The 12,983-nt window shown below is 50.8% G+C and overlaps 1 protein-coding gene across 1 annotated transcript in view; it reads left to right on the top strand.

Annotated features, from left to right (window-relative positions):
• The window catches only part of PTCHD1 (patched domain containing 1), a 30,933-nt gene that overhangs the window by 438 nt on the left and 17,512 nt on the right, over positions 1-12,983 (top strand). Inside the window, exons 2-3 of the mRNA XM_035333684.1 lie at positions 46-474; positions 11,501-12,161. Coding sequence (XP_035189575.1) covers positions 46-474; positions 11,501-12,161 — 1,090 coding nt within the window. The remainder of the gene's footprint in view (positions 1-45; positions 475-11,500; positions 12,162-12,983) is intronic.

Raw genomic sequence — 12,983 nt, 5'->3', positions numbered from 1 at the left:
TGGCGCCCAGCAGGAGGGGGATGAGCCGGGGGGCGGGGGCGACGAATGGTCTTGCGGGGGCCGTGGGGGAGCCGCGGGGGCCCCGGCGCGGCGCTCGCCCTCCTGCGCGCCCTCCGCACTAGGATGTTGCGGCAGGTCTTGCACAGGGGGCTGGGGACGTCCTTCTCCCGGCTCGGCCACTTCGTCGCCAGCCACCCGGTGTTCTTCGCCTCGGCGCCCGTGCTCATCTCCATCCTGCTGGGCGCCAGCTTCAGCCGCTACCAGGTGGAGGAGAGCGTGGAGCACCTCCTGGCCCCCACGCACAGCCTGGCCAAGATCGAGAGGAACCTGGTGGACAGCCTCTTCCCGGTGAACCGCTCCAAGCACCGGCTCTACTCCGACCTGCAGACGCCGGGGAGGTACGGCAGGGTGATCATCACCTCCTTCCGCAAGGCCAACATGCTGGACCAGCACCACACCGATCTCATCCTCAAGGTAACCGCGCCGGCGCCCCGGCCCCGGCCCCCGCCGTGCCCGCACCTGCGAGCCGCCCCCCGCAACAGTTGGGACGCCCGGCCCGGCTCGGAGCCGAGCGGAGCGGGGGCCGCTGCCTCTTTCCTGCTCCTGCCTCTCCTCGCCTCGCCCCGGGTGGTGCTGCCCGCCAGCACCGCTGCCCCGCTCCAACTTGCCGAGCACTTGGGCGCCGGGGATGCTCTGGGGGTGCTGCATGCGGGCATCCCCTTCCCTTCCTATCCCTTCCTATCCCTCCCCATTCCCTTCCCATTTCTTCCCATCCCTCCCCATCGCACCGTGCCCCGGGGCAAAGCGCCCGAAGCCGACACCCCACTCCTCGCTCCCGGCCCCCCGTGGCGCTGCGGGTGGCTCGGGGAGGCGAGGAGCGCCGCGGCCACCCCCGTTCCCCCGGCGGCGTCCCCCCCTGTCACTCGGAGGGCTCTGGGCGTGCGAGTACCTGGCAGGACGGCTCGCCGCACCGGTGCCGTAACATGTCGGCAACCTGCCTGTGCTCGAGCTGGCGCGCCAGCTTGCGCCGGGGTAGTTTGGAAGGGGTTGGGAAGGAGAAGCGAGGAGGACGGATGCAAAAAACGGGTGTTAAGAGGGTCGGGTGCGCGGAGGAAGAGGGCACCGAACACGCACAGAGAGCCAGAGGTGTGGCTGGCTCAGCCCGGCACGTTTTCCCTGTTGCTTTACGGAAACCCCAGAGGCTCAGCATGGCTTTTTTTCCCCCTTTTTCCTTGAATGTCAGGCTGTCAGACCGTGCAAAAGCCAACGCTAATTCTTCTTAATAGCTTCAGGGAGTGTCTCCCCTCAAATGACAGAAAATAAAAAAAAAAAAAAAAAAGGTGTATATACCGGTTGTGAGAGACTTTGGGGAGATGCCGCTCTTTACTAAACAAGGAAATAACTGTTAGAGTGGGTTTATTTCTCTCCTATTTCCACCGTAGCCGCATGCAGGACTGTAGCACAGAGCCACTCGCTATTTTCCGCTTCTCTTTCCTTGCCGTTAACGTGTTACCCAGCGGTAATCAGCAGACAGATCTAACGAGCACAGGCTGGCTGAGCGCGGGCACAGAAACGGTACCGGTGAACGGGAAAACTCCAGAGAGACGGTTTTCATTCCTTCATTTTCCTGTACCGCGGATGGCATTCGCATCCAGTGTATGCACGTTTACTCAGTCACAGGACAATGATGATAATGGATTTTTTTCTCTGTACTGCTTTCTCCAGAGATCTGTAGTTTTATCGATAGCACAGTGACACACAAATAAATGTTGCTCTGAATCCCTCCACAAGCAAACTTCTGCATAAGATTTATCATATCGGCGGAAGAGCTATAACTTAGAAAGTTGTGTCGGTGTTTAAGGCTGCCTCATTTTTAACAGACAGAATTTGCCAAGAAATGATTATTTTTCATTTAGTGAGACAATGAACAGCGTTGCCATTTGACTGTTTTCTCATACCATTAATCTGACGTTGTCAGGCGTATTTGATGCATTATTTCCAACTCTTTACTTATCTAATGAATTCCAGTGTGCCTTGTGCAGAACAGGTTATGGCCTTTGTCCTGAGTGTTTTTCTGTTTGCGGGCAGAGCCGGGCTCAGGCAGCTGCCCGTCCAACCTCGTGGATGGCCCAGCAGTGTCAAAACCCGGCGAAACAGGAGGGAGAGCTCCCGGCTCCCAGTATTGTTATGCTGGTGGTGATGCAGGGCTACATCATTCTGTGTCAGCAGGACTCACCGAGAGAAGGAGGAAGGGAAAAGGTGTCCATCAAGGTTTTCCTATGCGTATCCAGCTGCACGGAGGGCAGAGAGGAGCGAAGGCATCTGCAGCATGCCCCCCGCCTCCAGCCCAAAACCAGCCAGTACTGCTCCTCTGATGGACCGGGGGTAATCCCACCTGCACGCCTCTGAATGCTGCCGTGGGGGTGCAGTCAGGGCAGAGAACCCCCCTGGCAGCGTTCACTTACCTTTCCCCTTCAGGGGAAGGATGATCTCCCCAGGGAAGAGCTTTTGCTGTAGAAGAGGCCTCGGCTCCTCCCGTAGGGCTCTTGCTGCATCTCCACCTGCTCGCAGGTGGACGGGAGACCCAAGGTAGCCCCAGGTGGGCACCAGCTGCTCTTGCAGCACCCTCTCTAGGTTCCCTTGCTGGCCATATCCTACCTCACCAGCCACGGAGGGGAGGGAACGAGCCTTCACCATTACTGCTACCCTGGTCGCGTGGAAGGGAAAGAGAAGGAGATTTTCTCTGGCTATGGCAGAGGAAGAAGTGAGCTTCCATTATCGACCCCTGGTAAAGGCTTAAACGGTTTTGGGGTCTGAGCAGTTGCAGCTTAGTGGTACTGTCAAAAGTTAATCACTCTAGTATCCTAATTAATAAATTTGTTATTACAATAACTTCTGTGGTGGCTTCTCCAAAATACTCTGGTTTGCTCAGTGCAGTTCCTAATGGACAGGCTGTCAGCCCAAGAAGCTGTCAGCTACCACAGCTGCATCGTACCCCTCTGGCCAGCCAGGCAGAGATTTAGGGAAGGGCCCAGACCCCAGGCAGCACTCCCCAAGCAAGAGCAGTCGTGGGGCACAGCATGTCTGTGCCAGCATGGCATTGGCTGCCCACACAGCAGCGGCGCATCTTGCTGGACAAGCAAGCTGCTCCACGGAAGGTCTCTCTGCTAATTAGCAGGGAGGCATGTGGCTGCCTGGTAGCATAGTTCTGGCTTGGAGGCGATGCCGAGTACCCGTTTTTGTTTGTATAAAAGTAAATCTCCATCCGTAGTTCTCATAACTCCCCGTAAATGCTTACAGTGTTTCTGTGCCTGCCATCCGTTGTGTTTCCAACTGTCTTAGCCATCTGCAGAAGAGAGGAAGGGGAGAAACCTAAACACGTCCTGGAATGGATGGTCCAACATAAGCCTGTAGAGAGTCTCAGATATGCAAGAGATGCTTCCTGGGGCTGGGATGTGCCGGAGGGCAGTGGTGGCATTGTGCTCGCTGCTCCACCTGTTCTACAGCTGCGCACAGGGCAGCTGCATCCACTGGACTTCTTTCTTCCTCAAGGTTTCACTCTGCCAAGAGAAAGAGAGAGAGGAAGTATAAACACTCAGCTGAAGAAAGCATGCTCTTACGCTTGTATTTCCAAGAAGTGCTTGGAGAAACAAAAATAATTTTGGATATTTGGTGTGGACCATTGCGCAAAAGTTCAAATGCTAGTGTAAATTCTGTACAGCTCATCTAAGCCTAGAATCCAGCCTAAAAATAGCCTAAGAGCAGCCCCCTGCCAGTTCATTGCGATATTTCCACTTACAGCTAGAAACTTGGGAGGTTGAAGGCACACAGACTCGCTGGAAATATGGACCTAGCCAGATGTTTTGAAGCCCTGAAAACATATTCTGGCTTAGCCAGGATTTGAGACATTTTGAGCCTGTTTGTTCCTCCATAATTAGAGCGAGTTAACTGCATTGTACTACAATAGACTTTTTTTTTCTTAATGAAAGCTTTCTTTCTTTGCAGGCTAGACTCTCTTCTACTTATATTATTGTGTTTGTAACATTAACACAGTACTAATATTTTTTCGCAGTAACTCTACTTATGATGCAGAGATGAAAAGGGAATGAAATGTGACATGCCTTACTAAAAGGGATTTTATTTACAGTTTGCCTAGACAAAAATCTGTAGATGAAGGCTTATTTCTTTGAAAGAAACTGTCCTAACTACATATTTTCAGACAGTGCTTATACATTGCCTCTCTCCTATGAACTGGCCATCAATGCATCTAGTTCACTGATTAAATACCTATTTGCTCATGCAAGCAAATACGAAAATTTTCATGTATAAGCACACATTTATTTAAGCACTGCATAACTTCTGATTATTGCAAAGCAAGACACTCAAACTTCAAATTTTTGCAGACCTCATACTTGTTTGGGTTTCTTTTCCTCTCTCTGTTCCCTAATTACTATGTCTGCCCATGTGTGTGCCTGCATGCTCTGTCCGCAGCCCTTCCGGATTTCCTCATTTATTTTCTACGTGTGAGGAAACTCATGGAGGAACCAGCTATATTTATGTTCCTGTGTTTGTGGTATTTCTTATTGCTTTGCTGTAGCAACATGGCACGCTGAAGCCATTGTTTTCAAAGCTGGTAGAAGTCAGTGCTGGCTGTAGCAGAGCAGAGGGCTGGTGCAGCTCTGACTAGCATAAGGCACCCAACCCTGCATTTTAAAACTTCGGGCACTTCAGAAGGCCTGGAGGCAGCCAGCCAGCTGTGGATCTAGCAATGTATATAGTAGTCTTCACCTTCTCTGCATAGCTTCAGCACTAACAGTGCTTCTAGAGAAATTGTCAGCAAAACAAATAGTGCGTTATTTTGCTAAAAAAAAAAAAGAAAAAAAAAAAAAGGATGAAGTCATGTCTTCAGAGCAAGGCTGTAAGACGAGGGGAAGAGTCCTAATACAAGAAAAACAAGGGTGTGAAAGCAGCAGAAGTGCAAGCCTGTTGTCATAGCAGCACAATGCTGCAGGGCTAAAACGTATCTTATGCGAAAACAGATGAGAATTAAGATACGCAGGTGAGATCCGGGCACAGCCAGGGAAGAGAGATGGCCAGCGGCATGCCGCGGGGAGGCGCGTGCGGCAGCCCCCAGACGCCTGGCTGTCGCTTCAGGCCCTGCCTCCCTCAGCACAGCACGGGAGGGACAGGTTCCCTTGAGGGGATGTCACCCCTCCAGAGGAGGAACCAGAGCTCAGGGGACACCATACGTCATGGCCACCAGGGACCAGGCAGTGCTGCAGGGGCGCGGTTGGCTAGAGCGACCATGCTGGGGCTTCCCAACAGCTGTGAGTTGAAAAAAAACCCTGAAGTTGGGGTGTATGGAAGAATCCCCTTGTTCCTGCTGGGAGAGAGGACAAGGGGCTAAGTCACTGATGAACTTGATAGGCTGTGAGCCTTCAGCTCCTGAGGTTTTCTGCAGTGAGGTAGGGGCCACCCATCTCACCGCTGCCAGAGGAGCCCTTCGTACGAGCTTGCACCACGTCCCTGGTCCCCCCCGAGAGGTGCTGTGAGGACTGAAGGATCTTCATGGAGAAGGGTAGCTCTGTGAAGAAGAACACCGGTGGATCTAATGTGACATCAGCAGCAAGAGTGAAGTCTTCATCTCCATACCTATCATGAGAAATGGATCTCGGAGTCCTTGGCCATGCTTCACATACTGGACTAGTGCGGCCCATGCATCATGTCTCCTCCAGGAGCAGTCAGCCTGAAAAGTCACACTCTGAACCAGTGTTCCTCTCGGTGAAAAAAATCCAGATGGATTTGCCAGGGTGCTGGTCAAAATTAAGACCACATTGGTTAGGAAAGATTAGAAAATAAAAATCTTAGCTAGTAATTATCTGTAGCTACCAGTAAGGTAGATGGAAAAGTAAATGCACACGTAGCTGCCAGCATATGTTTGAGCAGTAGTTGTTGTCCCTCAGTTGATGACTTGTGTTTTGAACAATTTTTAGATTTTAATTACATGAAAATTGTTTAGAGAAAATACTATTCACCATGTTTTGGACAGCTAAAAAAATGTTGTAAAAATACATAGCTTCTATAACTAGTATTTTAGCATCTTTTTCAGGAAATCTGGTTGTAGGACTGCTAGTAAAAGAGTCCAGCTACAATTTCCATGTGTTTTCTGAGCTGTTAGGATCTGCTGGCTTCCTGACTTGTCAGTGCACGCAACTGCCATCCCTTGGCCAGAATGGCTTGGGCAGGAGGCTGCTTCCCACCAGCCTCCCTTGAAGCACTGTCCTTGACCCAGGTACCCAGGCTGGCCTCAGGACCTGGTCCTGCTCAGAGACTCCCTTGTCATCCTTCTCCACACCTTCTTCTGGTTAAAGTAAATTTCTACTGGTTTAATTTTGCCCGTGTCTGTGGAGGCCACAGTGTTTTCTTTTGTGAGTTAGGATGGGAGTTCTGTAAGTCTTTTTCTCTCCGATAACCCTTTTGCTTTTTTCACTGAAGCAGTCTCTCAAAGTGAATAAAAAAGCACTCTGCAAAGACAGGACATGGCAAACATTACTGAGATCATAGAAAAAGTGGAGAAATTTACAGCAATCCAATAAAGGCTTTTTCTTCTCTTCATTTCCTTTGGCACAAGTTACATGTAAAAATTACAGAAGAATAAACCAGCTTCATGTGAAAGTGAAGCCTGTATTCAAAATCATTGTCTTAAGACTGAAAAACTAGAAAGCAATACAGAGCCTAAAGCAGTGATGAGACTTGAAGCAGTGATACATAATGAGTTCACTCCTTGCTTTATTTTTGAGCCTTCTCAGGCTCTCCTCCATAACCATGAGATCAGACTTTTCTTCATGTAATGAAAGCTGAGATTCTCAAAAAAAATGACACCACTTCAGGCTTCAGGGCTCAGAGAAACACCGGACTTAGTGAAAATGACAATAAAAAAATAATAAGAATTGGCAACACTGACTAAAGGGAAGCTCGTCTTTAATATGAACCATCAGGCAGACTGAAAGACTAAATTGAGTCAAATATTTGCAAAGGCAACGTAATGTGGCGTGGTAAAGATCTTATTCCCATGAGTGAAACACGTCTCTATGTGCCAGCTCATTTGCGATAGGGGAAGACATACGTATACCTAGCTAGTTTTATCTAGTTGGCCATTCATCGACTATATGTCAGGCAAAAAAGTGTAGTCAGGTCCTTATGATGAGTAATGTCACCTATAAAATACCGCACATCACTGCTCCGCAGCAAAACCAAACACGTTTCCGCAGCCTGTATGATAAGCACAAGCTAGCTGTGCACACCCTAAACATCAAAACGGGTGGCTGACCCAGCTCCCGGGAGGTCGAGCTGTCTGTCTTTCCACAAATGAGAAATAGGAGCTTGGTAAAGCCGACGTGTCCCGTAGCTTCCCTGGCCAGGGGCTGTGTGGGACACTGCTGGCCGCTGCCGGTCCCTCCATCCTCGTCCTGCCAGCAGAGGAGTGGGACCCTGGCGGGCTCTGATCAGGGCAGCAGATTGCATGATGTGTCCTTAGAGGATGTCTGGGATCATAGCGTTTTGCAAATGAATCAGCAGTTTCTGCCCCCTCCCTGCTGGGATGGGGTCTGTTTGCCTCGCGGGAAGGCTCCAGGCTTCCTCATCACCTGGTGGAGCCGACCAAATTCTGACAGCGGGTGCTCGCACTGGCATTAAAGGACGGACTTCTGAGCAAGGCGACGGAGCTAGAGGCATTCCTCTCCTCTTCACGTGGCTCCCTGCATCTCCTGCATGGACTCTGGAGTAAAAGCAAGCTTTCTTTGTCATCCTCAGTATCCGTCTCCCTGTACAGCCCCTCGCCTCCAGGCTCAGCTCTGCTGTCCCTTCTGCGGGACGTGCCAGGCCCCGCTCTGGGCCAAGCCCTCCCGGGAGAGCGAAGCCGAGCCCAGCGGGCAGCTCTGCGCCTCGGCGCCTGCCTTCCTGCCCGTACGGCAGAGCCAGCAGGACCAGCAGCCAAAAACAGCTTGAGGAAACCTTTGCGGCCGCAGCGCGCCGAGGCTGTGGAGCAAATGGTTTCTCCCAGGTGAAACAGAAGGCCTTCACGCCGGGCCCCCCGCACCCACGGGCAGCAGGAGGGGATTCGTCTCTCCGTTGAAGGCACTGTCACTGTCTGAAGTAAACAGATCAGCAAGCATGGGACTTAAAGAGCAGGGCCAAGGCGTTACTGAATGCAAACAGCTGAAGAAAGAGAAAACACTGTTCCAGAAATCTCTGTCGTGCTGTGCGGCACACCGAAACACCGTTTTCGGAGGGGAGATGGGAATCGCAAGGGATGGGCGCTGCTGAAACAACGGTGGAGAGGCAGAGGTGTAAGCTGTTGTTTCGTGACTGAGCTCTTTCAGCCAAAAACAGCGCATGCCACCCTGACTGGTGCGCTTAGGCATGCTGTGCAGTTCTGGTGCTGCAGTGCTCTGGCACTTGAGCCGTGAGCTGCCTCGTGGTTACTTGCACTGCTAGCTAACCCAAAAGGCTGCGAGCGAGGAGCAGGCAGTACGGGTCTCCCTTCAAGAAAAACTATTCAGGCAGCTTTTGATGTTCTTTTAGTTCCCCGTCTCTACTAATAGCATCAGTAAGGAGAAGAAAACAGTTGGGTGAATGAGAATCTGCTGGATTCATTTAGAATAGTCACCTGCTACTCAAAACCTACCGTGCTGACGTCCCCACCGGACAGCAGGCTGTGCCGCCTCCTGCTAGCAAACCCAGGTTCCTGGGGTTTCCCAGGTTCCAGGCCAGGACACAGGAGAGCTGGGGGGCATGAGGATGCAGTTTGGCAGGAGGAAGGCAGCAGCAAGGCAGTGGGGTTCAGGGACTGAGCAGGGGGAGAGAGGCACAGGCGTGCAGCACGCTGTAGGGCCACCGTGGCACCTTGGGACCCTGAGCTTGAAACCATCGTTTCCAAGAAGTGATTAGTACTTTAGGGATGGCATTTAGCTTCCAGCCTTCTGCTAAAGATGAAGTAGCAGCTGTGACAGACATGGTTATTTTATAACCTAATATTAACAGAAAGTGCTTCAGATGTAGAAAGAAGCGAATGCAGCAGCGAGGCAGAGCAGGGAAATAGCAACACGCTGGTTGATGAAACTCATGCAACAGTTTCCCTTCTCCTGCTTTGTGTCACCGGATGGATCCTTTCAGAAGTTGTTGTATTGTTAATACAACGCAGGCAGTAAATTCCTTCTATTGCTCCTAGTTGTCCTCAGCTGTACTTTATATGACATCTGGTTTTACAGCCATTGTCAATGAAATACATACAGCAGCTGCCATTGGAAAAAAAAAAAAAAAAAAAAGAACCTTAAAATCAGATATCTGTCTTTGATGCAGTAAGCCAGGGCATTTTCCCCAGTCTGTAGCAATGTACCTTTGTATTCATACCACAAAACAGCTCCAAAACAGCTCTTGCAGAGCTTGATAGGAACAAACTGGAAAGCTGGGAAGAATTCCCCATACAGGCTCATTTCTCTGGCATGTTCTTGCAAACTTTTTAATGTTCTGTTTTAGAAGAAAGTTGTGCAAGAGCCCCTAATTTGTTGCACAGGAAGTTATTTGTTCTCCCAGCAAGATGGAGAATTTCCTTCTCACCATGGCAAGGTATTTTGTTCTCCCAGTGCTGGGAAAAGGTTTATTAGTTCATTTCATTTCTCAAAACTTTCTACTATTAATACTGAACTGTTCTTCTGTAGAAAATGAAAACTGCTCAAATGTGGAAAAACACACCTCCAAGCTGCTAGAAAAACATGTTGAGAATATAGGAAGTTTTCATTTTTTGCATATGTGACATCACATCATCCTGAGGAGTGGAGGCGGCTTAATTAAATTTATATCCATCACAGATTAGGCAATGTAATCACAAAATAATCAGATTCATAGTATTATCTAAATGGTGGTTCTTTTTTTTTTTTCTGCAGATAGGTCTGAAATAGCACACAGGCGTCACCACGACTGTTTAACTTCAACAGATGCAGGATCTGAGCCATGAGTATTAGACATGTCATCCGTTGTCACCAGACGAGTATATGAGCTGTGCTGCTGCAGTGTGCACCATCTCCTCCTTTATAACCAGTGTTTCTCTACAGAAGGAGCTAATTCCAGTAAATGTCACCTAATCCCAGCCTCTCTACTTGGTACAACAACCTCCTGTCCTCCCTGGGAAACAGCACATGCAAATACAAAAAAGAGAGTCGTGTACCTGTATCCTGTCCACTTTGTCTTGCTCAAAATATGAAGGCAGAAAATTACTATTCCACCTCTAAGGAAGAGCAGTCAGAGCTGTTCCTTCTGTGGTTCCTGCCGTCCAGGTGTGAGGATGGACTGGTCCCATACCTCTGCTCCCAGTCCAGCCACAAGCTCCCCTGGTGCCCAGTCCCCTCGGCCAGCCCAGTGGACACGTGGCGCTGAGTGTGGGCTGCCAGCCTCACACAGTGCTGGCACCAGGCAGCAGAAGCAGTGGCATGCAGGGACACCGACACTGGGGTTTTTGGGTGTCCCCACGCCTGCTAGAAGGGCATAGAGGAGGACATCCAGCTGCTGAGGGTCAGATTTGTGGTGGGTGATGTGGTCTCACACAGCAAGTGTGGCACAGCAGGAGTTAAACAGTGGCAGTGGTGGATGAGGGCTGTACATTTCACAAGGAGATACGCCAAAATCAGTTTGTACTTTGCTAAGATATTAGCAAACTCAATACTCTTCTGAAAAATATTGCAACCCTGCCTGTTAGGGTTATTGCTTTACTGTCTTCTAGATGTCTTGTTTCTTCAGCATTAACTAAAATGGATTGAGAAGGGGTTGCAAGATTTTTCTGTACTTCTTTTGAAAAGAGAGTGTAATTTTTCTGCCCTTCTGATGCTCAGAAATAACTGAATGTGCTGTGGGTCAGAGCTCATAGAAAATTTCATCAGGTTACAAAGCAACTTAAAAAGGAGTCTGCACTAAAAGCTGCTACAGCAAACAATAAGCGGGGATAACCTGCAGGCCCTGAAACGAGGGCCTCTGATTAACAGAGAGAGGAGAAAACTGGTGTCTCCTCCGTGACTCTTCACTCTACAGTGGGTGGAGGGTTTGATGTGGGAGGGAGGGAGGCAAAAAGCAGGCAAATTAACCAACACTGGCACCTATGCTCCAGCTGTGCTGACGGCCCTGGCACTCAGGGCACGAGGAGAGGCAGCCTGGGGGTCACCAGCGCGACGGTGTCCCCTGACCTGGCTGGGCTGCTGCCACCCCCGTCATCTCATATACCTGCAAGGGACGTGGGAGAACGGCCGGGCTGCTACCTAATGCATGCTTCCTTTTTTTTTTTTTTTTTTTTGCGCTGAGCGTGCCATTAATACCGCAGGCACCAGAACTTTCGCTGCCATTGCCTAGATGGAATAGGAGAGGGACGGAGGCTGCGAGCCGCTGTTGTTCTGGCTGCTGCTGGGCGGGATGGACTGATGAATAACGTCTGTGATTTCTCTTTCCCTTGTAGTTGCACTCTGCTGTGACCAGGATCCAAGTGCAAAGACCTGGTTTCAATTACACGTTTGCCCATATATGTATCCTGAACAATGACAAGACATGCATAGTGGACGACATAGTGCATGTGCTGGAGGAATTAAAGGCTGCTCGTTCTTCTAATCGAACTAATTTTGCAATCACTTATCCGATTACTCACTTAAAGGATGGCAGGGAAGTGTATAACGGGCATCAGCTTGGTGGGGTTACTGTGCACAGCAAAGACCGGGTGAAGTCTGCAGAAGCCATTCAGCTCACCTACTACTTGCAGGCAATCAACTCCTTGAATGACATGGTGGCAGAAAAGTGGGAATCCATTTTTTGTGACACTGTTGAACTTTTCCAGAAATCCAACAGGAAAGTCAAAATGTACCCTTTCACTTCTTCTTCGCTAAAGGAGGATTTCCAGAAGACGAGCAGGGTGTCAGAACGCTACCTGATCACAAGCTTGGTCCTTGTGGTCACCTTGGCCATTCTCTGCTGCTCCATGCAGGATTGTGTCCGCAGCAAACCCTGGCTTGGCCTGCTGGGATTGCTGACCGTGACCCTTGCCACCCTGACTGCAGCTGGGATCATCAATCTCACTGGTGGGAAATACAATTCCACCTTCCTGGGGATCCCCTTCGTCATGTTAGGTAACTATCTCCTACTCTCTCTTTTGTGTGTTTGTGCCTCCCTGACGCCTTTCCCAGCCAGCGGAGAAGCATCACTGCATGACTCCCGGTGTCTGCTCCCTGTAACGCTGCACTGTGCCAGCTCATTTCCTAAGCAGCTTGTACCGTGCCTGGACGTTACGATTATTTCTGGGTTCCTGGTGGTGCGCGGTGCCCTGCTGTGTGATACAGTGCCCACGTGGGGGTGAGCACCGACTACCTGCGGGTGCCACACGTAGTGCAAGGGAGGAGCCCTGCTGCTGCTGTTCTGCGGATGCTTGATCCTTGGTTTGGTGGCCAGCGTTAGAAGGAGACCTCTGCACAGGTCTCTTGCTGGACGGGCTGTGTCGGCTGCCCCAGCAAGCAAAAGGGCCTTTGGAGAGCTGGCTCCTTCGCAGAGCAGGGCGGTGCTTTGCTCCCTGCTTGGCCAGCACCTGCCCACGGAACAAGTGCAGTGCTGGGTTCTGGGTTGTGTTGCTCATGAAACATCCCTGGCAGCTGAGTCGGGGCAGGGAGCACTTCCAGCCCTGGCGTGAGAGCCTCTCTGGGCCCTGTCTGCAGGGTTGGTGGCACCTGCTCAGTCCCCGTGCCTTGTGCTGTGGCCCCTGCCTGTGCTGTGGGGTGTTTGTCCTGAGGGCGGCGAGGAGGAGGAGAGGAGGGCAGGCACCGGTGGAGGTGGTTCGGGGGTGTCTGCGGGGAACCCCAGCATCATAGCCAGATAGGCAGGAGGGCTTTGCGGGAGGCAGAGGGAGCTCTGGGGAGCTCACAGCCTCTCTGTTTGTGTTTGGTTCATAAACAGCGTGA

This window comes from Oxyura jamaicensis, chromosome 1 (assembly GCF_011077185.1).
Source record: "Oxyura jamaicensis isolate SHBP4307 breed ruddy duck chromosome 1, BPBGC_Ojam_1.0, whole genome shotgun sequence".
NCBI classification, from domain to species: domain Eukaryota; kingdom Metazoa; phylum Chordata; class Aves; order Anseriformes; family Anatidae; genus Oxyura; species Oxyura jamaicensis.
This window is presented reverse-complemented; position numbering and strand designations above follow the sequence as displayed.